Raw genomic sequence first — 25316 nt, forward strand, 5'->3', positions numbered from 1 at the left:
GTACTTTGCATTACCACTCAGTGACTGGGTCAAAACTGAGCATAGATGTACAGTGCATCCGGAAAGTAGTCACAGCGCTTCACTTTTTCCACATTTTATGTTTCAGCCTTGTTCCCAAGTGGAATAAATTGATTTGTGTCCTCAAAATTTCTACACACAATGTCCATGATGACAACGTGAACATTTTTATTTATATTTTTTTAGATCTTTTTGAAATTAATTTAAAATGAAAAAATAAGAAATTACATGTACATAAGTATTCACAGCCTTTACTCAATATTTTGTTGATGCACCTTTGGCAGGGATTACAGCCTCAAGTCTTTTTGAAAAGGATGCCACAAGCTTGGCAAACTTACCTTGGGACAGTTTCCAAATCATGTCAAACCAACTGAATTTACCACAGGTGGACAACAATTAAGCTTTAGGAACATCTCAATAATGATCAGATGAAAGAGGATGCTCCTTAACTCGCTTTTGAGCTTCAAAGGCTGTGAATATTTGTACTTGTACATGTGATTTCATAGTTAATAAAAAAATGTTTTTAAAAATTGCAAAAAATAAAAAAAAAGCGTTTTCATATTGTAGTTATGGGGTATTGTGTGTGTCATTTTGAGGATAAATAGGAATTTATTCCATTGTGGAACAAGGCTGTAACATAACAAAATGTGCAAAAAGTGAAGCGCTGTGAAAACTTTCCGGATGCACTGTATTTAACTCAATGTTTTTTGATTGAGACTTTTATTAGTAGGTTGCACAGTGAAGTACATATTCCGTACAATTGACCACTAAATGGTAACACCCCAAATACGTTTTTCAACTTGTTTAAGTCGGGGTCCACTTAAATTGATTCATGATACAGATATATACTATCATATATACTATCATCATAATACAGTCATCACACAAGATAATCACATTGAATTATTTACATTATTTACAATCAGGGGGGGGTAGGATATGGACAGCAAGTGAGAGAGAGAGAGAGAGAGAGAGAGAGAGAGAGAGAGAGAGAGAGAGAGAGAGAGAGAGAGAGAGATCAGAAGGCACAAGAAAAAGTCTGCATTTGATTGTTTACATTTGATTATTAGCATTTGATTATTAGCAATCCGGGGAGGGTGTTAGTTTAGGGTTGTAGCTGCCTGGAGGTGAACTTTTATTGCGGTTTTGAAGGAGGATAGAGATGCCCTTTCTTTTATACCTGTTGGGAGCGCATTCCACATTGATGTGGCATAGAAAGAGAATGAGTTAAGACCTTTGTTAGTTCGGAATCTGGGTTTAACGTGGTTAGTGGAGCTCCCCCTGGTGTTGTGGTTATGGCGGTCATTTACGTTAAGGAAGTAGTTTGACATGTACTTCGGTATCAGGGAGGTGTAGCGGATTTTATAGACTAGGCTCAGTGCAAGTTGTTTTACTCTGTCCTCCACCTTGAGCCAGCCCACTTTGGAGAAGTGGGTAGGAGTGAGGTGGGATCTGGGGTGGAGGTCTAGAAGTAACCTGACTAGCTTGTTCTGGGATGTTTGGAGTTTAGATTTGAGGGTTTTGGAGGTGCTAGGGTACCAGGAGGTGCATGCGTAATCGAAAAAGGGTTGAACGAGAGTTCCCACCAGAATCCTCAAGGTGCTTTTGTTGACCAGAGAGGAGATTCTGTAGAGAAATCTCGTTCGTTGGTTAACCTTTCTGATTACCTTGGTTGCCATTTTATCACAGGAAAGGTTAGCCTCTAGAATGGAACCTAGGTTGGTGACCTCATCTTTCCTGGTGATAACAATGTCACCCACTTTTATGGTGAAGTCATTGACTTTCTTAAGGTTGATGTGGGACCCAAACAGGATGGATTCCGTTTTACCCAAGTGTATGTAATGTGTTATTAATGAGCTTCTTTCCCTTTCAGAGACTAAAGGACGTGGCAGGCGAAGCTTATTTCCCTCTGCTGGAGGACGAGTGAGCTAAGCGGTCTCAATATTATACCTCCATATTGCATTTGAACTTGAATAACCACACCGCACATACCTCCCTCCTTTTGCATCTCTTCGCCCCAGACGGTCAAGCGTGACGCATTCCAACAGCGCCAACGAGCTGTCGGCCACGGTCACCCTGCCGCTCATCATCCGCGAGAGAGACACCGAGTACCAGCTCCTCCGCATCATCCTCTTTGACAGGCTGCTTGAGGTCTCCTCCGCCTGCATACACACACAACCACACATACTCGAGCTTTGTTTCCACCAAGCGGGTTGGGTTCCGTTTTAAACGGTCATTACGGGTTTTGAAAGGAGAATCACATCGTGTTAAAAGTATTCAAACACACTGACGCGTGTGTATCGTCGTCACTTCTTCTGTCAGGCTTATCCCTACAAGAAGAAGCTGGTGTGCAAAGAGGCCAGGGTGGACATCCCGCCTCTTGTGCGTGGTCTGGCGTGGGCTGCGCTGCTGGGCATTGAGGTGTCAAAGTGTACTTTACATTTCCTTGTTAACATGTGTGTGACAATGGGTCTTTTCCTCCATACAGGGGGACATTCAGGCCAAATACGAAAGCATAGACAAGGACACGCCCATTCCAACGGACAGACAGGTCGTTGCCAGTTAAATGCTTAATGATTGAGGTGTTTTCTCAAGAGCAGGATTTCACCCCACAGATCGAAGTGGACATCCCCAGATGCCACCAATACGACGAGCTGCTGTCGTCTCCGCATGGCCACGTTAAGTTCAGGCGGGTTTTGAAAGCCTGGGTGGTCTCCCATCCGGACCTGGTCTACTGGCAGGGTTAGTCTAAACCGGGTTTTTGCCTTATTGCCACTCAATTACTCAGCTGTTCCAAGGTTTTCACAGCTTGTCCATTATACATGGTTGGCCACAAAAGGGCAATTCTGCACTGCTTTGCACGGAGTTAAAAGAAGAGCAAACGCTTTAACTAGAGATGTCGGCCGATATATGCGTTAAAATGTAATATCGGAAATTATCGGTATCAGTTTTTTTATTATCGGTATCGTTTTTTTTGTTGTTTTTTTTAATTTTTTTTATTATTAAATCAACATAAAAAAACACAAGATACACTTACAACTAGTGCACCAACCCAAAAAACCTCCCTCCCCCATTTACACTCATTCACACAAAAGGGTTGTATCTTTCTGTTATTAATATTCTGCTTCCTACATTATATATCAATATATATCAATACAGTCTGCAAGGGATACAGTCCGTAAGCACACATGATTGTGCGTGCTGCTGCTCCACTAATAATACTAACCTTTAACAGTTCATTTTACTAATTTTCATTCATTACTAGTTTCTATGTAACTGTTTTTATATTGTTGTACTTTCTTTTTTATTCAAGAAAATGTTTCTAATTTATTTATCTTATTTTACTAATTTTTTTAAAAAGTACCTTATCTTCACCATACCTGGTTGTCCAAATTAGGCATAATAATGTGTTAATTCCACGACTGCATATATCGGTTGATATCGGTATTGGTAATTAAAGAGTTGGACAATATCGGAATATCGGATATCGGCAAAAAGCCATTATCGGATATCCCTAGTTTTAACTAGTGCTGTTAAATTATAAAAATTTGATTTAGGATAATCTCATGTCAGGTTCAAACACTGATGACATCTATTAAACAAGACAAGAGGCAAAGAATTAAACAGAGACAGAATTCAATTTGGACTCAATATTGAGGAGAGTCGTCTTTACACTGTACCCTTGTACAGTATCTTAGCACTCTCTGCCAAAAGATTGTATGCTTCCTTCTTTTATTTTGGACCCTCCCCGACCACATGGCCACCTTTGTTTCCAAAGAACAAAGGTCGCAAAAAGTTCACAGAAAAAGTTGTAAACAATTCACAGGAAAGGTCAGTTCAAAAAGAGTTCCATAAAATAGTTCAAAAAGAGTTCGTAAAATACTTCAAAAAGAGTTCGTCTGGTAATTGGGCAGATCCTGTCATCTCTCGGTTCTGAAGTCCTTGGGCCAGAACAACATCCTTGTGTTGATTACCATACATGAAAGAACACAGAAAACCCTTCATGTGGCTTTCCCCCTTACACAGTGGAGTTTTACGAGCCTTCTTCTTGGTAGGTTTCAAAGACAGCTTCTTGCTAGGAATTTATTTCAACAAAAAGTTTTTTGTTATAACTTACAAACAATTATTCTAACATCACACTTGTGATTTTTGATTAATCACAGTAAATTACTTGTTTTCATAATTTAAATTAACGTTAAGAGTAGACCCCAATCATTTGACACAAAGCAATTATTGTCAGAATATTTCACAGGAAACATTTTTTAATATGAATGCACGTCTTTTTTCTTTCAAAACTTGGTAACCGTTTCATCTAAAGTAATGTTGGGTGTATTTTAAAGTTACATTTACCAACGAGTCAGTCTCCTTTGCACTGACGTATTGATCTGATCACATATAGCAACCCACACACAAGAGTAAACGAAACCAAATTTCTAGGTATAATGATTGATGATAAATTGAACTGGAAATCTCACGTAAAAAATATACAACATAAAGTTGCAAGAAACACGTCAATAATGAATAAAGCTAAACATGTTCTAGACCAAAAATCCCTTCATATTCTCTACTGCTCACTAGTGTTACCATATCTGAGCTACTGTGTAGAAATATGGGGAAATAATTACAAAAGTACACTTCATTCATTAACAGTGTTACAAAAAAGATCAGGTATAATAATACATCATGTTGGATATAGACAACATACAAACACTTTATTTATTGAATCAAAAATACTGAAATTCCACCACATAGTGAATTTGCAAACAGCTAAAATGATACACAAAGCAAACTATAACCTGCTACCCAAGAATATACAACAATTCTTCTCAAAAAAAGAGGAGAAATATAATCTTAGAGAAAAACGTAATTTAAAACGTTTGTTTGCACGTACAACACTTAAGACCTTCAGTATATCAGTATGTGGAATTACATGATGGAATGGATGAAGCATAGCAATCAAACAATGTACTAATATGATACACTTCAAGAAACTCTTCAAACTTAAAGTGTTTACAAAGTACAAAGAAGAAGAACCATGACAAACATTCTCAATTTATTTCATCCATCCATTCTTTCATTGTTAAAGTAATCTTACTTATCTCATTATATAAGATATATCTTACATCACCAATTATTATTATCGAATTCTTACTATTATTTATTTATTTATTTTTATTGTGATTACCTATGGAGTTTATTGTGAATAAATTGTGAACAGGAAGTGAACAAAAAGTTTTGCAACTGTTATGTAAAGAAAAGGGGTAGGATTAAATAAGCTCTGCTTCTTCCTACTCCTTTTCGAACATGTTGAAAAGAGAAACTGGAAATTGTGATGTATCATGTTGTATGCTTGCATGTTCCAAATAAACTCAAACTCAAACTCAAACTGAAACACTGCCTTTCAGGTAACCATCCACAGTTAAGGTAAAATATAAAATACATAGCATGATTAATCTGTGTATATACATGATTAATGTGTTACCTTTTTTGCGAGAAATCGCATTAATTAATGCGCTAAATCTGACAGCCCTAATTCTAACTTCATTGTCGTTGTTTGGCTCCGGTTTCTACAGTCCAGTGATATGTTAAGTTTCATTTTGATTATTTTGATTGCAATACCAGAAACATATATATGCAAAATAAAATATACACAAATATATATTCTATATATTATTATAAAATACAGACAAAATGAAATTAACAAAATGAAACATGTAGAATAATTCCGAAGACAAGAATTAAGTCAAAATGTAAAAGGTAATTTTGTGAGCAAACTCATGATAATTAGGGATGTCCGATAATGGCTTTTTGCCGATATCCGATATTCCGATATTGTCCAACTCTTTAATTACTGATACCGATATCAACCGATACCGATATCAACCGATATATGCAGTCGTGGAATTAACACATTATTATGCCTAATTTGGACAACCATGTATGGTGAAGATAAGGTACTTTTAAAAAAATAATAATAAAATAAGATAACTAAATTAAAAACATTTTCTTGAATAAAAAAGAAAGTAAAACAATATAAAAACAGTTACATAGAAACTAGTAATTAATGAAAATGAGTAAAATTAACTGTTAAAGGTTAGTACTATTAGTGGACCAGCAGCACGCACAATCATGTGTGCTTACGGACTGTATCCCTTGCAGACTGTATTGATATATATTGATATATAATGTAGGAACCAGAATATTGATAACAGAAAGAAATGGGGGGAGGGAGGTTTTTTGGGTTGGTGCACTAATTGTAAGTGTATCTTGTGTTTTTTATGTGGATTTAATAAAAAAAATAATAATACAAATAAAAAACCGATACAGATAATAAAAAAAACGATACCGATCATTTCCGATATTACATTTTAACGCATTTATCGGCCGATAATATCGGATATCCCTAATGATAATACAATCATTAAAAACTAAAATGACGAGATATAGGCGCTGTACCATCAATGTTGCATTTGCGTGTATAGGAATCTTGCCATTCACCTGTTAGTTGTTTTTAAATTGAATCTATATAAATCAGAATAGATTCTTATCCAGCATGTGCAATTAGCAGTATTTGACAAATACTATTACATAGATAACTCATCATATTTTACATTGTAAAATGTGTTAATGCTTAGTTTTCTCCCCCCAGGTTTGGATTCACTTTGCGCCCCGTTTCTCTACTTGAATTTTAACAATGAGGGTAAGATTGTTGCAAACTGCCGTGCAATATGTGTCTTTGTCTGATGTGGTTTTTTCATCACTCTACTCTTCACAGCTTTGGCTTACTCTTGTATGTCGGCCTTCATCCCCAAATACCTCTTCAACTTTTTCCTGAAGGACAACTCGCACGTCATCCAAGGTGAGCTGGACAAAATGAACCATCTCTATTCTTTTTTTCCTTGCTGTGATACTTGTTTTCTTGACTGACTGATCCTTTTCCCCTTCCGCCACCTCCCTGTGTTGTTTAGTTGGCCCGCTCTAGCAAGTTTAGGGAGTGGTGCCATGTTGTTCCGACGCTGTGAAAATGATGAACATTTCTCAATGGATTCTGCAGCCGAGGCACGCTGTTTAGCCAAATGAAAAAAAAATGAAACCACAAAAAAAAAATCCCAAACAGTTCCTGCAAGTTTGCTAAAAAGCTACGGACATCACTAGAGATGTCCGATAATATCGGTCTGCCGATATTATCGGCCGATAAATGCGTTAAAATGTAATATCGGAAATTATCGGTATCGGTTTTTTATTATCAGTATCGTTTTTTTGTTTTTTTTATTTTTTTATTTTTTAAATCCACATAAAAAACACAAGATACACTTACAATTAGTGCACCAACCCACCCCATTTACACTCATTCACACAAAAGGGTTGTTTCTTTCTGTTATTAATATTCTGCTTCCTACATTATATATCAATATATATCAATACAGTCTGCAAGGGATACAGTCCGTAAGCACACATGATTGTGCGTGCTGCTGCTCCACTAATAGTACTAACCTTTAACAGTTCATTTTACAAATGTTCATTAATTACTAGTTTCTATGTAACTGTTTTTATATTGTTTTACTTTCTTTTTTTATTCAAGAAAATGTTTTTAATTTATTTATCTTATTTTATTTGATTCATTTGTTTAAAAAGTACCTTATCTTCACCATACCTGGTTGTCCAAATTAGGCATAATAATGTGTTAATTCCACGACTGTATATATCGGTTGATATCGGTATCGGTTGATATCGGTATCGGTAATTAAAGAGTTGGACAATATCGGATATCGGCAAAAAGCCATTATCGGACACCCCTAGACATCACCCTTTTCATCTTTCTGCACTCTAACATGGCGCTGGACAGCCAGCTAATGTTTATTTGTCTTTGTGTTTCAAGCCAACAAGTACAGTACAGATATCCACAAATAAAATGGCTGCTACTTTAGTTTAAGTTTAGTCTTTATTTGAAGGGACAATGTACAGAAACATTAAGCTCAAAGACAGATATGTTCTGTACCAGATTATGGCTAAATAGCTAATTTCCATCTGCAGTCCCTGGCTACCTAAATTAAAGGGATACAACAATCATGCAATAAAATGATGACAATAAAATCATACACAAGTATTAAGAAAAAAGTCATAAAATGCCCTTTCATGGACACATACTTAATATACAATACGACCACACTTCATTTACATCATCACACAAAGACAATACATGCTCTTGTTCACATCTGTCATCATTTGTAAAAACAACCATGATTTTAACTGACACACCTCACAATTTACAACAAAAATGCTCTGATGGATAAATATAATACACATTAAGTTGACATGTCAAACAAGGTGGCCACCTTAGTGACCGTGTGAGCAGCTTTGATTGCTCCAAAGCCACTTTTTAACTTCAATTGTGAATGAAGAGTAATCTGTTAGACTTTTCAAGTTTGTTGTGATGTCGTTCCATTCCTTTATGGCTTTATATGAAAAGGCTGATTGTGCAAAAGATGTTTTACATCTGGGTACGCTACACTGCCCCCTGGTGGAGGCTCGTGTGTTTCTAGTTGTCACAGCAGATGTAAACTGGACAAAGTGCTTAAGTGGCACTAGTGCAGTGTTATTTAGGATTGGATGGGCCATTCGTATTGATGCTAATCTTTGAATGTTAGCTAAATTTAACAATCTATATTTTTGGAGAACTAAACAGTGATGGTGGTGTTGTGGTTTTCGGTCAAGGATTTTGAACGATTGTTTGTGCAAAGTTTCCAATGCCCTCAGTGTCATTGTGCTTGCCTGCGACCAACATGTTATACAATAATAAAAACGAGACATAATCATTGCATTAAAATAAGTTTGAGCTGCCTCCAATGTTAATGAATTCCTGATACATTTGAACGTTTTTATGTTGTATTTAAGACTCTGGCACATCTGTTTGATATGTTTTTTAAAGGCCTACTGAAATGATTTTTTTTTATTTAAACGGGAATAGCAGATCCATTCTATGTGTCATACTTGATCATTTCGCGATATTGCCATATTTTTGCTGAAAGGATTTAGTAGAGAAAATCGACGATAAAGTTCGCAACTTTTGCTCGCTGATAAAAAAAAGCCTTGCCTGTACCGGAAGTAGCGTGACGTCACAGGAGCTAGTATTCCTCACAATTCCCCGTTGTTTACAATGGAGCGAGAGAGATTCGGACCGAGAAAGTGACGATTACCCCATTAATTTGAGCGAGAATGAAAGATTCGTAGATGAGGAACGTTACAGTGAAGGACTAGAGAGACAGTGATGGACGTATCTTTTTTCGCTCTGACCGTAACTTAGGTACAAGCTAGCTCATTGGATTCCACACTCTCTCCTTTTTCTATTGTGGATCACAGATTTGTATTTTAAACCACCTCGGATACTATATCCTCTTGAAAATGAGAGTCGAGAACGCGAAATGGACATTCACAGTGACTGAACATGTAAATACACGATTAATAATATTCAGCTTTGCGAAGCTAAAAAAAATAGAAGCTAACCTAGCAACGTAGCCAACGTGATAGCATCAGTCTCAAATGCAGATAGAAACTAAATTTTAAAAAAACCTGACTGGATGGATAGACAGAAGATCAAAAATACTATTAAACCATGAACATGTAAATACACGATTAATAATATTCAGCTTTTCGAAGCTAAAAAAATAGAAGCTAACCTAGCTACGTAGCCAACGTGATAGCATAGCAGTCTCAAATGCAGATAGAAACTAAATTTTAAAAAAAACCTGACTGGATGGGTAGACAGAAGATCAAAAATACTATTAAACCATGAACATGTAAATACACGATTTAATAATATTCAGCTTTTCGAAGCTAAAAAAATAGAAGCTAACCTAGCTACGTAGCTAACGTGATAGCATAGCAGTCTCAAATGCAGATAGAAACTAAATTTTAAAAAACCCTGACTGGATGGATAGACAGAAGTTTAAAAATACTATTAAACCATGAACATGTAAATACACGATTAATAATATTCAGCTTGGCGAAGCTAAAAAAGCAGAAGCTAACTTAGATGCGGCGGCGGGCGTACTCACTGTAGTGCGTCTGCTATCCTGCTCAAAACACAACACAACCTCCTGGTGTTGGTGTTGCTGTAGTCCGCCGCTCCACCGATCGCACCTACAACTTTCTTATTTGCAGTCTCCATTGTCCATTAAACAAATTGCAAAAGATTCACCAACACAGATGTCCAGAATACTGTGGAATTTTGTCGAAGAAAACAGAGGTATTTGAATTGGGTCCAAACACTTCCCTTGACCTCGTGACGTCACGCGCATACGTCATCATACCGCGACGTTTTCAAGCGGAAGTTTCCCGGGAAGTTTAAAATGTCACTTTATAAGTTAACCCGGCTGTATTGGCATGTGTTGCAATGTTAAGATTTCATCATTGATATAGAAACTATCAGACTGCGTGGTCGCTAGTAGTGGCTTTCAGTAGGCCTTTAAAGCCAAGTGTTGGGCCTAAAATGACACCCTTTGAAGCTCTTTATTCCCTGCTTGCTCACAGTTGCCAACCGCGTAATTGGAGATCAACTGTATTGATAAACAGTGTAGACATTAGTCTTACTAAAGATGTATTTACAATAAATAAATATAGCAATTGGATACTTGGAACAGTGAGTAAAAATATGTTTACTTCTATTCCTCAAGTATTAATGTATCCATCATACAGTTTTTTATGCCTATATTTATTTATTTGTTTATCTTTAGAGGCGACTTGTGACGGTGTTCGTATTTTTTGTCTTGTTAAAATGTTAGCACAGAATTATGGGATGCCTCTGAACACTGTTAATCGTAGTCCGGCTATGTTGTGACATCACAGTGAGGTGAAAGTCCTTATTTAGACATTAAGGCAAGCTATAAGACAGAGGGGGAGGACCTCCTCTCCCCTGCTTCAAGCTGTGAGGAAACAGGAAAAAAAGTAGGATATGGTTTTATTTTCATGTAATCTTGCCCTGCGCATAATAACACCGACGTGGCACATGCAGCGAAATAAATGCTGCTTAAAGCACCTTTATTATGAAGCGCTGTATCGATCGGAGAGGGGCCTAGTGTACCTGATCGTGTGACCGCTTTAATTTATTTAATGTTTAGGAAGTTTATTTTCGACCGTGTCTGTAAAAAGTTGTGTTGTCGTTTGGTTTTAAAATATGTATTTATGTCCATTATATATTTCTGGAGAGGGTGAGATTGGGTTTTATTTGCAATCTGGGAACGCCTCAGAATAAAACGTCTAAAAGACAAACGTAAGAAATGGGTTGTAAAAGTTACTGTGGAGCAAAATCTACACACAATTTACACAGAAGCATATCCAATAAATATTATACTCACTTCAAGTGGGTGTTTTAAATGTAGATTAAAATCCTCATCGGTCCACTTTAACCTCTTATCTCACTTGTTTTATTAATATTTGATTATTATTTTTAATTTGTTTTGTATTAATATTTGTATTATTTATTTTAATATTTAGATAAATCATTTTTTTAATATTATTTTTTCATTTTCGTCACTGCATAAGATACACTATTTATGGTCTATTCTTTCCCCCCCCCTATTAGGAAAGGGTAACATTTAAACACAGGAAGTGAACACGGCTAGGAGTAGGATTAAATAAAATCTGCTTCTTCCTACTTGTTTTTCCAAAATTGCGCCTATGAACATGTCTAAAAACAAAAACCCACATTTTTTTTAATGTAGGCTCCAGATTTAAATCCAAGTTTTCGAGCAGCCATACAATGACATGCAATGTATTGCTGCAGCGCAAAGGCTACATTAGATAAGGCTCTCTTCTTACTAGGTGTATTGTAAAGTTTTGTAACTAAAACAAGATATTTAAGTGTATGATAATGTTTTGTAACTAAAAAGAATTAAGGTATTTTAAATGTATTTAAGTGTTCTATAAATAAAATAATTAAGATATTTTAAGTGTATAATAATGTTTTGTAACTAAAAATAATTAAGATAGTTTAAGTGTATATTCATGTTTTGCAACTAAAAAGAATGAAGATATTTTAAGTTAATATTAATGTTTTGTAGCTAAAAAATAATTAAGATATGTTCAATGTATTATGATGTTTTTTAACTACAAATAATTAAGATATTTTAAGTGTATTATAATGTTTTGTAACTAAAAATAATTAAGATATTTTAAATGTTTTGTAACTAAAAATAATTAAGATATTTTAAGTCTATAATAATGTTTTTTAACTAAAAATAATTAAGATATTTTAAGTGTATTATAATGTTTTGTAACTAAAAATAATTAAGATAGTTTAAGTGTATATTCATGTTTTGCAACTAAAAAGAATGAAGATATTTTAAGTGTATATTAATGTTTTGTAACTAAAAAATAATTAAGAAATGTTCAATGTATTATGATGTTTTTTTAACTAAAAATAATTAAGATATTTTAAGTGTATTATAATGTTTTGTAACTAAAAATAATTAAGATATTTTAAATGTTTTGTAACTAAAAATAATTAAGATATTTTAAGTCTATAATAATGTTTTTTAACTAAAAATAATTAAGATATTTTAAGTGTATAATAATGTTTTGTAACTAAAAATAATTAAGATAGTTTAAGTGTATATTCATGTTTTGCAACTAAAAAGAATGAAGATATTTTAAGTGAATATTAATGTTTTGTAACTAAAAAATAATTAAGATATGTTCAATGTATTATGATGTTTTTTAACTAAAAATAATTAAGATATTTTAAGTGTATTATAATGTTTTGTAACTAAAAATAATTAAGATATTTCAAATGTTTTGTAACTAAAAATAATTAAGATATTTTAAGTCTATAATAATGTTTTTTAACTAAAAATAATTAAGATATTTTAAGTGTATTATAATGTTTTGTAACTAAAAATAATTAAGATAGTTTAAGTGTATATTCATGTTTTGCAACTAAAAATAATGAAGATATTTTAAGTGTATATTAATGTTTTGTAACTAAAAAATAATTAAGAAATGTTCAATGTATTATGATGTTTTTTAACTAAAAATAATTAAGATATTTTAAGTGTATTATAATGTTTTGTAACTAAAAAATAATTAAGATATTTTAAATGTTTTGTAACTAAAAATAATTAAGATATTTTAAGTCTATAATAATGTTTTTTAACTAAAAATAATTAAGATATTTTAAGTGTATTATAATGTTTTGTAACTAAAAATAATTAAGATAGTTTAAGTGTATATTCATGTTTTGCAACTAAAAAGAATGAAGATATTTTAAGTGTATATTAATGTTTTGTAACTAAAAAATAATTAAGAAATGTTCAATGTATTATGTTTTTTAACTAAAAATAATTAAGATATTTTAAGTGTATTATAATGTTTTGTAACTAAAAATAATTAAGATATTTTAAATGTTTTGTAACTAAAAATAATTAAGATATTTTAAGTCTATAATAATGTTTTTTAACTAAAAATAATTAAGATATTTTAAGTGTATAATAAGGTTTTGTAACTAAAAATAATTAAGATAGTTTAAGTGTATATTCATGTTTTGCAACTAAAAAGAATGAAGATATTTTAAGTGTATATTAATGTTTTGTAGCTAAAAAATAATTAAGATATGTTCAATGTATTATGATGTTTTTTAACTAAAAATAATTAAGATATTTTAAGTGTATTATAATGTTTTGTAACTAAAAATAATTAAGATATTTTAAATGTTTTGTAACTAAAAATAATTAAGATATTTTAAGTCTATAATAATGTTTTTTAACTAAAAATAATTAAGATATTTTAAGTGTATAATAATGTTTTGTAACTAAAAATAATTAAGATAGTTTAAGTGTATATTCATGTTTTGCAACTAAAAAGAATGACGATATTTTAAGTGTATATTAATGTTTTGTAGCTAAAAAATAATTAAGATATGTTCAATGTATTATGATGTTTTGTAACTAAAAATAATTAAGATATTTTAAGTCTATAATCATGTTTTTTAACTAAAAATAATTAAGATATTTTAGTGTATTATATTTTGTAACTAAAAAGTATGGAGATATTTTAAGTGTATTACAATGTTTTGTAACTAAAAATAGTGAATAAATTTGAAGTGTTTAATAATGTTTTGTAATTAAAAATAATTAAAATATTCTAATAATAATAATAATTATAATATACTAGGCCACCTACTCAGTGGCCTAGTGGTTAGAGTGTCCGCCCTGAGATGGGTAGGTTGTGAGTTCAAACCCCGGCCGAGTCATACCAAAGACTATAAAAATGGGAGCCATTACCTCCCTGCTTGGCACTCAGCATCAAGGGTAGGGAATTGGGGGTTAAATCACCAAAAATTATTCCCGGGCGCGGCACCGCTGCTGCCCACTGCTCCCCTCACCTCCCAGGAGGTGAACAAGGGGATTGGTCAAATGCAGAGGACAAATTTCGCCACACCTAGTGTGTGTGTGTGACTATCAGTGGTACTTTAACTTGAACTTTTCTTCCCCTAGAATACTTGACAGTCTTCTCCCAAATGATCGCCTTCCACGACCCAGAGCTGAGCAATCACCTCAATGAGATCGGCTTCATTCCTGACGTAAGTTTGCTTGGAAGCTAACACCCTAGAGAGAACAGACAGAAGCATAGTGGATCTAACATAATAGTGAGAGTCCAGTCCATAGTGGATCTAACATAATAGTGAGAGTTCAGTCCATAGTGGATCTAACATAATAGTGAGAGTTCAGTCCATAGTGGATCTAACATAATACTGAGAGTCCAGTCCATAGTGGATCTAACATAATAGTGTGAGAGTCCAGTCCATAGTGGATCTAACATAATAGTGAGAGTTCAGTCCATAGTGGATCTAACATAATAGTGTGTGAGTCCAGTCCATAGTGGATCTAACATAATAGTGTGAGAGTCCAGTCCATAGTGGATCTAACATAATAGTGTGAGAGTCCAGTCCATAGTGGATCTAACATAATAGTGAGAGTTCAGTCCATAGTGGATCTAACATAATAGTGTGAGAGTCCAGTCCATAGTGGATCCAACATAATAGTGAGAGTCCAGTCCATAGTGGATCTAACATAATAGTGTGAGAGTCCAGTCCATAGTGGATCTAACATAATAGTGAGAGTTCAGTCCATAGTGGATCTAACATAATAGTGTGAGAGTCCAGTCCATAGTGGATCTAACATAATAGTGTGTGAGTCCAGTCCATAGTGGATCTAACATAATAGTGAGAGTCCAGTCCATAGTGGATCTAACATAATAGTGTGAGAGTCCAGTCCATAGTGGATCTAACATAATAGTGTGAGAGTCCAGTCCATAGTGGATCTAACATAATAGTGTGAGAGTCCAGTCCATAGTGGATCTAACATAATAGTGTGAGAGTCCAGTCCATAGTGGATCTAACATAATAGTGAGAGTTCAGTCCATAGTGGATCTAACATAATAGTGTGAGAGTCCAGTCCATAGTGGATCTAACATAATAGTGTGAGAGTCCAGTCCATAGTGGATCTAACATAATAGTGAGAGTCCAGTCCATAGTGGATCTAACATAATAGTGAGAGTCCAGTCCATAGTGGATCTAACATAATAGTGTGTGAGTCCAGTCCATAGTGGATCTAACATAATAGTGTGTGAGTCCAGTCCATAGTGGATCTAACATAATAGTGAGAGTTCAGTCCATAGTGGATCTAACATAATAGTGAGAGTTCAGTCCATAGTGGATCTAACATAATAGTGAGAGTTCAGTCCATAGTGGATCTAACATAATAGTGTGAGAGTCCAGTCCATAGTGGATCTAACATAATAGTGAGAGTCCAGTCCATAGTGGATCTAACATAATAGTGAGAGTTCAGTCCATAGTGGATCGAACATAATAGTGTGAGAGTCCAGTCCATAGTGGATCTAACATAATAGTGTGAGAGTCCAGTCCATAGTGGATCTAACATAATAGTGAGAGTCCAGTCCGTAGTGGATCTAACATAATAGTGTGTGAGTCCAGTCCATAGTGGATCTAACATAATAGTGTGAGAGTCCAGTCCATAGTGGATCTAACATAATAGTGAGAGTCCAGTCCATAGTGGATCTAACATAATAGTGAGAGTCCAGTCCATAGTGGATCTAACATAATAGTGTGTGAGTCCAGTCCATAGTGGATCTAACATAATAGTGTGTGAGTCCAGTCCATAGTGGATCTAACATAATAGTGAGAGTTCAGTCCATAGTGGATCTAACATAATAGTGAGAGTTCAGTCCATAGTGGATCTAACATAATAGTGAGAGTTCAGTCCATAGTGGATCTAACATAATAGTGTGAGAGTCCAGTCCATAGTGGATCTAACATAATAGTGAGAGTCCAGTCCATAGTGGATCTAACATAATAGTGAGAGTTCAGTCCATAGTGGATCTAACATAATAGTGTGAGAGTCCAGTCCATAGTGGATCTAACATAATAGTGAGAGTCCAGTCCATAGTGGATCTAACATAATAGTGAGAGTCCAGTCCATAGTGGATCTAACATAATAGTGTGAGAGTCCAGTCCATAGTGGATCTAACATAATAGTGAGAGTCCAGTCCGTAGTGGATCTAACATAATAGTGTGTGAGTCCAGTCCATAGTGGATCTAACATAATAGTGTGTGAGTCCAGTCCATAGTGGATCTAACATAATAGTGAGAGTTCAGTCCATAGTGGATCTAACATAATAGTGAGAGTTCAGTCCATAGTGGATCGAACATAATAGTGTGAGAGTCCAGTCCATAGTGGATCTAACATAATAGTGTGAGAGTCCAGTCCATAGTGGATCTAACATAATAGTGTGAGAGTCCAGTCCATAGTGGATCTAACATAATAGTGTGAGAGTCCAGTCCATAGTGGATCTAACATAATAGTGAGAGTCCAGTCCATAGTGGATCTAACATAATAGTGAGAGTCCAGTCCATAGTGGATCTAACATAATAGTGTGTGAGTCCAGTCCATAGTGGATCTAACATAATAGTGTGTGAGTCCAGTCCATAGTGGATCTAACATAATAGTGAGAGTTCAGTCCATAGTGGATCTAACATAATAGTGAGAGTTCAGTCCATAGTGGATCTAACATAATAGTGTGAGAGTCCAGTCCATAGTGGATCTAACATAATAGTGTGAGAGTTCAGTCCATAGTGGATCTAACATAATAGTGTGAGAGTCCAGTCCATAGTGGATCTAACATAATAGTGAGAGTCCAGTCCAGTCCATAGTGGATCTAACATAATAGTGTGAGAGTCCAGTCCATAGTGGATCTAACATAATAGTGAGAGTCCAGTCCATAGTGGATCTAACATAATAGTGTGAGAGTCCAGTCCATAGTGGATCTAACATAATAGTGTGAGAGTCCAGTCCATAGTAGATCTAACATAATAGTGTGAGAGTCCAGTCCATAGTGGATCTAACATAATAGTGTGAGAGTCCAGTCCATAGTAGATCTAACATAATAGTGTGAGAGTCCAGTCCATAGTGGATCTAACATAATAGTGTGAGAGTCCAGTCCATAGTGGATCTAACATAATAGTGTGAGAGTTCAGTCCATAGTGGATCTAACATAATAGTGTGAGAGTCCAGTCCATAGTGGATCTAACATAATAGTGTGAGAGTCCAGTCCATAGTGGATCTAACATAATAGTGTGAGAGTTCAGTCCATAGTGGATCTAACATAATAGTGTGAGAGTCCAGTCCATAGTGGATCTAACATAATAGTGAGAGTCCAGTCCATAGTGGATCTAACATAATAGTGTGAGAGTCCAGACCATAGTGGATCTAACATAATAGTGAGAGTCCAGTCCATAGTGGATCTAACATAATAGTGTGAGAGTTCAGTCCATAGTGGATCTAACATAATAGTGTGAGAGTCCAGTCCATAGTGGATCTAACATAATAGTGTGAGAGTCCAGTCCATAGTAGATCTAACATAATAGTGTGAGAGTCCAGTCCATAGTGGATCTAACATAATAGTGTGTGAGTCCAGTCCATAGTGGATCTAACATAATAGTGAGAGTTCAGTCCATAGTGGATCTAACATAATAGTGAGAGTTCAGTCCATAGTGGATCTAACATAATAGTGAGAGTTCAGTCCATAGTGGATCTAACATAATAGTGAGAGTTCAGTCCATAGTGGATCGAACATAATAGTGTGAGAGTCCAGTCCATAGTGGATCTAACATAATAGTGTGAGAGTCCAGTCCATAGTGGATCTAACATAATAGTGTGAGAGTCCAGTCCATAGTGGATCTAACATAATAGTGTGAGAGTTCAGTCCATAGTGGATCTAACATAATAGTGTGAGAGTCCAGTCCATAGTGGATCTAACATAATAGTGAGAGTCCAGTCCAGTCCATAGTGGATCTAACATAATAGTGTGAGAGTCCAGTCCATAGTGGATCTAACATAATAGTGAGAGTCCAGTCCATAGTGGATCTAACATAATAGTGTGAGAGTCCAGTCCATAGTGGATCTAACATAATAGTGTGAGAGTCCAGTCCATAGTAGATCTAACATAATAGTGTGAGAGTCCAGTCCATAGTGGATCTAACATAATAGTGTGAGAGTCCAGTCCATAGTAGATCTAACATAATAGTGTGAGAGTCCAGTCCATAGTGGATCTAACATAATAGTGTGAGAGTCCAGTCCATAGTGGATCTAACATAATAGTGTGAGAGTTCAGTCCATAGTGGATCTAACATAATAGTGTGAGAGTCCAGTCCATAGTGGATCTAACATAATAGTGTGAGAGTCCAGTCCATAGTGGATCTAACATAATAGTGTGAGAGTTCAGTCCATAGTGGATCTAACATAATAGTGTGAGAGTCCAGTCCATAGTGGATCTAACATAATAGTGAGAGTCCAGTCCATAGTGGATCTAACATAATAGTGTGAGAGTCCAGACCATAGTGGATCTAACATAATAGTGAGAGTCCAGTCCATAGTGGATCTAACATAATAGTGTGAGAGTTCAGTCCATAGTGGATCTAACATAATAGTGTGAGAGTCCAGTCCATAGTGGATCTAACATAATAGTGTGAGAGTCCAGTCCATAGTAGATCTAACATAATAGTGTGAGAGTCCAGTCCATAGTGGATCTAACATAATAGTGTGTGAGTCCAGTCCATAGTGGATCTAACATAATAGTGAGAGTTCAGTCCATAGTGGATCTAACATAATAGTGAGAGTTCAGTCCATAGTGGATCTAACATAATAGTGAGAGTTCAGTCCATAGTGGATCGAACATAATAGTGTGAGAGTCCAGTCCATAGTGGATCTAACATAATATTGTGAGAGTCCAGTCCATAGTGGATCTAACATAATAGTGTGAGAGTCCAGTCCATAGTGGATCTAACATAATAGTGTGAGAGTTCAGTCCATAGTGGATCTAACATAATAGTGTGAGAGTCCAGTCCATAGTGGATCTAACATAATAGTGAGAGTCCAGTCCATAGTGGATCTAACATAATAGTGTGAGAGTCCAGTCCATAGTGGATCTAACATAATAGTGAGAGTCCAGTCCATAGTGGATCTAACATAATAGTGTGAGAGTCCAGTCCATAGTGGATCTAACATAATAGTGTGAGAGTCCAGTCCATAGTAGATCTAACATAATAGTGTGAGAGTCCAGTCCATAGTGGATCTAACATAATAGTGTGAGAGTCCAGTCCATAGTAGATCTAACATAATAGTGTGAGAGTCCAGTCCATAGTGGATCTAACATAATAGTGTGAGAGTCCAGTCCATAGTGGATCTAACATAATAGTGTGAGAGTTCAGTCCATAGTGGATCTAACATAATAGTGTGAGAGTCCAGTCCATAGTGGATCTAACATAATAGTGTGAGAGTTCAGTCCATAGTGGATCTAACATAATAGTGTGAGAGTCCTAGTCCATAGTGGATCTAACATAATAGTGAGAGTCCAGTCCATAGTGGATCTAACATAATAGTGTGAGAGTCCAGTCCATAGTGGATCTAACATAATAGTGAGAGTCCAGTCCCATAGTGGATCTAACATAATAGTGTGTGAGAGTTCAGTCCATAGTGGGATCTAACACAATAGTGTGAGAGTCAGTCCATAGTGGATCTAACATAATAGTGTGAGAGTCCAGTCCATAGTAGATCTAACATAATAGTGTGAGAGTCCAGTCCATAGTAGATCTAACATAATAGAGAGTCCAGTCCATAGTAGATCTAACATAATAGTGTGAGAGTCCAGTCCATAGTGGATCTAACATAATAGTGTGAGAGTCCAGTCCATAGTGGATCTAACATAATAGTGAGTGTCCAGTCCATAGTGGATCTAACATAATAGTGTGAGAGTTCAGTCCATAGTGGATCTAACATAATAGTGAGAGTCCAGTCCATAGTGGATCTAACATAATAGTGTGAGAGTTCAGTCCATAGTGGATCTAACATAATAGTGTGAGAGTCCAGTCCATAGTGGATCTAACATAATAGTGTGAGAGTCCAGTCCATAGTGGATCTAACATAATAGTGTGAGAGTCCAGTCCATAGTAGATCTAACATAATAGTGTGAGAGTCCAGTCCATAGTGGATCTAACATAATAGTGTGAGAGTCCAGTCCATAGTGGATCTAACATAATAGTGTGAGAGTCCAGTCCATAGTGGATCTAACATAATAGTGAGAGTCCAGTCCATAGTGGATCTAACATAATAGTGTGAAAGTCCAGTCCATAGTGGATCTAACATAATAGTGTGAGAGTTCAGTCCATAGTGGATCTAACATAATAGTGTGAGAGTCCAGTCCATAGTGGATCTAACATAATAGTGAGAGTCCAGTCCATAGTGGATCTAACATAATAGTGTGAAAGTCCAGTCCATAGTGGATCTAACATATTAGTGAGAGTCCAGTCCATAGTGGATCTAACATAATAGTGAGAGTTCAGTCCATAGTGGATCTAACATAATAGTGTGAGAGTCCAGTCCATAGTGGATCTAACATAATAGTGAGAGTTCAGTCCATAGTGGATCTAACATAATAGTGTGAGAGTCCAGTCCATAGTGGATCTAACATAATAGTGTGAGAGTCCAGTCCATAGTGGATCTAACATAATAGTGTGAGATTTCAGTCCATAGTGGATCTAACATAATAGTGAGAGTTCAGTCCATAGTGGATCTAACATAATAGTGAGAGTCCAGTCCATAGTGGATCTAACATAATAGTGAGAGTCCAGTCCATAGTGGATCTAACATAATAGTGTGAGAGTCCAGTCCATAGTGGATCTAACATAATAGTGAGAGTCCAGTCCATAGTGGATCTAACATAATAGTGTGAGAGTCCAGTCCATAGTGGATCTAACATAATAGTGTGAGAGTCCAGTCCATAGTGGATCTAACATAATAGTGAGAGTCCAGTCCATAGTGGATCTAACATAATAGTGAGAGTCCAGTCCATAGTGGATCTAACATAATAGTGTGTGAGTCCAGTCCATAGTGGATCTAACATAATAGTGTGTGAGTCCAGTCCATAGTGGATCTAACATAATAGTGAGAGTTCAGTCCATAGTGGATCTAACATAATAGTGAGAGTTCAGTCCATAGTGGATCTAACATAATAGTGTGAGAGTCCAGTCCATAGTGGATCTAACATAATAGTGAGAGTCCAGTCCATAGTGGATCTAACATAATAGTGAGAGTTCAGTCCATAGTGGATCGAACATAATAGTGTGAGAGTCCAGTCCATAGTGGATCTAACATAATAGTGTGAGAGTCCAGTCCATAGTGGATCTAACATAATAGTGAGAGTCCAGTCCGTAGTGGATCTAACATAATAGTGTGTGAGTCCAGTCCATAGTGGATCTAACATAATAGTGTGAGAGTCCAGTCCATAGTGGATCTAACATAATAGTGAGAGTCCAGTCCATAGTGGATCTAACATAATAGTGAGAGTCCAGTCCATAGTGGATCTAACATAATAGTGTGTGAGTCCAGTCCATAGTGGATCTAACATAATAGTGTGTGAGTCCAGTCCATAGTGGATCTAACATAATAGTGAGAGTTCAGTCCATAGTGGATCTAACATAATAGTGAGAGTTCAGTCCATAGTGGATCTAACATAATAGTGAGAGTTCAGTCCATAGTGGATCTAACATAATAGTGTGAGAGTCCAGTCCATAGTGGATCTAACATAATAGTGAGAGTCCAGTCCATAGTGGATCTAACATAATAGTGAGAGTTCAGTCCATAGTGGATCGAACATAATAGTGTGAGAGTCCAGTCCATAGTGGATCTAACATAATAGTGTGAGAGTCCAGTCCATAGTGGATCTAACATAATAGTGAGAGTCCAGTCCGTAGTGGATCTAACATAATAGTGTGTGAGTCCAGTCCATAGTGGATCTAACATAATAGTGTGTGAGTCCAGTCCATAGTGGATCTAACATAATAGTGAGAGTTCAGTCCATAGTGGATCTAACATAATAGTGAGAGTTCAGTCCATAGTGGATCGAACATAATAGTGTGAGAGTCCAGTCCATAGTGGATCTAACATAATAGTGTGAGAGTCCAGTCCATAGTGGATCTAACATAATAGTGTGAGAGTCCAGTCCATAGTGGATCTAACATAATAGTGTGAGAGTCCAGTCCATAGTGGATCTAACATAATAGTGAGAGTCCAGTCCATAGTGGATCTAACATAATAGTGAGAGTCCAGTCCATAGTGGATCTAACATAATAGTGTGTGAGTCCAGTCCATAGTGGATCTAACATAATAGTGTGAGTCCAGTCCATAGTGGATCTAACATAATAGTGAGAGTTCAGTCCATAGTGGATCTAACATAATAGTGAGAGTTCAGTCCATAGTGGATCTAACATAATAGTGTGAGAGTCCAGTCCATAGTGGATCTAACATAATAGTGTGAGAGTTCAGTCCATAGTGGATCTAACATAATAGTGTGAGAGTCCAGTCCATAGTGGATCTAACATAATAGTGAGAGTCCAGTCCAGTCCATAGTGGATCTAACATAATAGTGTGAGAGTCCAGTCCATAGTGGATCTAACATAATAGTGAGAGTCCAGTCCATAGTGGATCTAACATAATAGTGTGAGAGTCCAGTCCATAGTGGATCTAACATAATAGTGTGAGAGTCCAGTCCATAGTAGATCTAACATAATAGTGTGAGAGTCCAGTCCATAGTGGATCTAACATAATAGTGTGAGAGTCCAGTCCATAGTGGATCTAACATAATAGTGTGAGAGTCCAGTCCATAGTGGATCTAACATAATAGTGTGAGAGTCCAGTCCATAGTGGATCTAACATAATAGTGTGAGAGTTCAGTCCATAGTGGATCTAACATAATAGTGTGAGAGTCCAGTCCATAGTGGATCTAACATAATAGTGTGAGAGTCCAGTCCATAGTGGATCTAACATAATAGTGTGAGAGTCAGTCCATAGTGGATCTAACATAATAGTGTGAGAGTCCAGTCCATAGTGGATCTAACATAATAGGTGAGAGTCCAGTCCATAGTGGATCTAACATAATAGTGTGAGAGTCCAGACCATAGTGGATCTAACATAATAGTGAGAGTCCAGTCCATAGTGGATCTAACATAATAGTGTGAGAGTCAGTCCATAGTGGATCTAACATAATAGTGTGAGAGTCCAGTCCATAGTGGATCTAACATAATAGTGTGAGAGTCAGTCCATAGTGGATCTAACATAATAGTGTGAGAGTCCAGTCCATAGTGGATCTAACATAATAGTGTGAGAGTCCAGTCCATAGTGGATCTAACATAATAGTGTGAGAGTCCAGTCCATAGTGGATCTAACATAATAGTGTGAGAGTCCAGTCCATAGTGGATCTAACATAATAGTGAGAGTCCAGTCCATAGTGGATCTAACATAATAGTGTGAGAGTCCAGTCCATAGTGGATCTAACATAATAGTGAGAGTCCAGTCCATAGTGGATCTAACATAATAGTGTGAGAGTCAGTCCATAGTGGATCTAACATAATAGTGAGAGTCCAGTCCATAGTGGATCTAACATAATAGTGTGAGAGTCCAGTCCATAGTGGATCTAACATAATAGTGTGAGAGTCCAGTCCATAGTGGATCTAACATAATAGTGTGAGAGTCCAGTCCATAGTGGATCTAACATAATAGTGTGAGAGTCCAGTCCATAGTAGATCTAACATAATAGTGTGAGAGTCCAGTCCATAGTGGATCTAACATAATAGTGTGAGAGTCCAGTCCATAGTGGATCTAACATAATAGTGAGAGTCAGTCCATAGTGGATCTAACATAATAGTGAGAGTTCAGTCCATAGTGGATCTAACATAATAGTGAGAGTCAGTCCATAGTGGATCGAACATAATAGTGTGAGAGTCCAGTCCATAGTGGATCTAACATAATAGTGTGAGAGTCCAGTCCATAGTGGATCTAACATAATAGTGTGAGAGTCAGTCCATAGTGGATCTAACATAATAGTGTGAGAGTTCAGTCCATAGTGGATCTAACATAATAGTGTGAGAGTCCAGTCCATAGTGGATCTAACATAATAGTGAGAGTCCAGTCCAGTCCATAGTGGATCTAACATAATAGTGTGAGAGTCCAGTCCCAGTCCATAGTGGATCTAACATAATAGTGAGAGTCCAGTCCATAGTGGATCTAACATAATAGTGTGAGAGTCCAGTCCATAGTGGATCTAACATAATAGTGTGAGAGTCCAGTCCATAGTAGATCTAACATAATAGTGTGAGAGTCCAGTCCATAGTGGATCTAACATAATAGTGTGAGAGTCCAGTCCATAGTAGATCTAACATAATAGTGTGAGAGTCCAGTCCATAGTGGATCTAACATAATAGTGTGAGAGTCCAGTCCATAGTGGATCTAACATAATAGTGTGAGAGTTCAGTCCATAGTGGATCTAACATAATAGTGTGAGAGTCCAGTCCATAGTGGATCTAACATAATAGTGTGAGAGTCCAGTCCATAGTGGATCTAACATAATAGTGTGAGAGTTCAGTCCATAGTGGATCTAACATAATAGTGTGAGAGTCCAGTCCATAGTGGATCTAACATAATAGTGAGAGTCCAGTCCATAGTGGATCTAACATAATAGTGTGAGAGTCCAGACCATAGTGGATCTAACATAATAGTGAGAGTCCAGTCCATAGTGGATCTAACATAATAGTGTGAGAGTTCAGTCCATAGTGGATCTAACATAATAGTGTGAGAGTCCAGTCCATAGTGGATCTAACATAATAGTGTGAGAGTCCAGTCCATAGTAGATCTAACATAATAGTGTGAGAGTCCAGTCCATAGTGGATCTAACAT

General features: G+C 36.1%; 1 protein-coding gene across 1 annotated transcript in view; it reads left to right on the forward strand.

The window, feature by feature from the left end:
- Positions 1-25316, forward strand: part of tbck (TBC1 domain containing kinase) — a 65885-nt gene that overhangs the window by 15483 nt on the left and 25086 nt on the right. The window contains exons 13-20 of the mRNA XM_062033274.1: positions 1892-1941; positions 2040-2169; positions 2341-2439; positions 2507-2569; positions 2634-2760; positions 6668-6718; positions 6794-6877; positions 14508-14593. Coding sequence (XP_061889258.1) covers positions 1892-1941; positions 2040-2169; positions 2341-2439; positions 2507-2569; positions 2634-2760; positions 6668-6718; positions 6794-6877; positions 14508-14593 — 690 coding nt within the window. The remainder of the gene's footprint in view (positions 1-1891; positions 1942-2039; positions 2170-2340; positions 2440-2506; positions 2570-2633; positions 2761-6667; positions 6719-6793; positions 6878-14507; positions 14594-25316) is intronic.

This window comes from Entelurus aequoreus, linkage group LG22, assembly GCF_033978785.1.
Source record: "Entelurus aequoreus isolate RoL-2023_Sb linkage group LG22, RoL_Eaeq_v1.1, whole genome shotgun sequence".
NCBI classification, from domain to species: Eukaryota; Metazoa; Chordata; class Actinopteri; order Syngnathiformes; family Syngnathidae; genus Entelurus; species Entelurus aequoreus.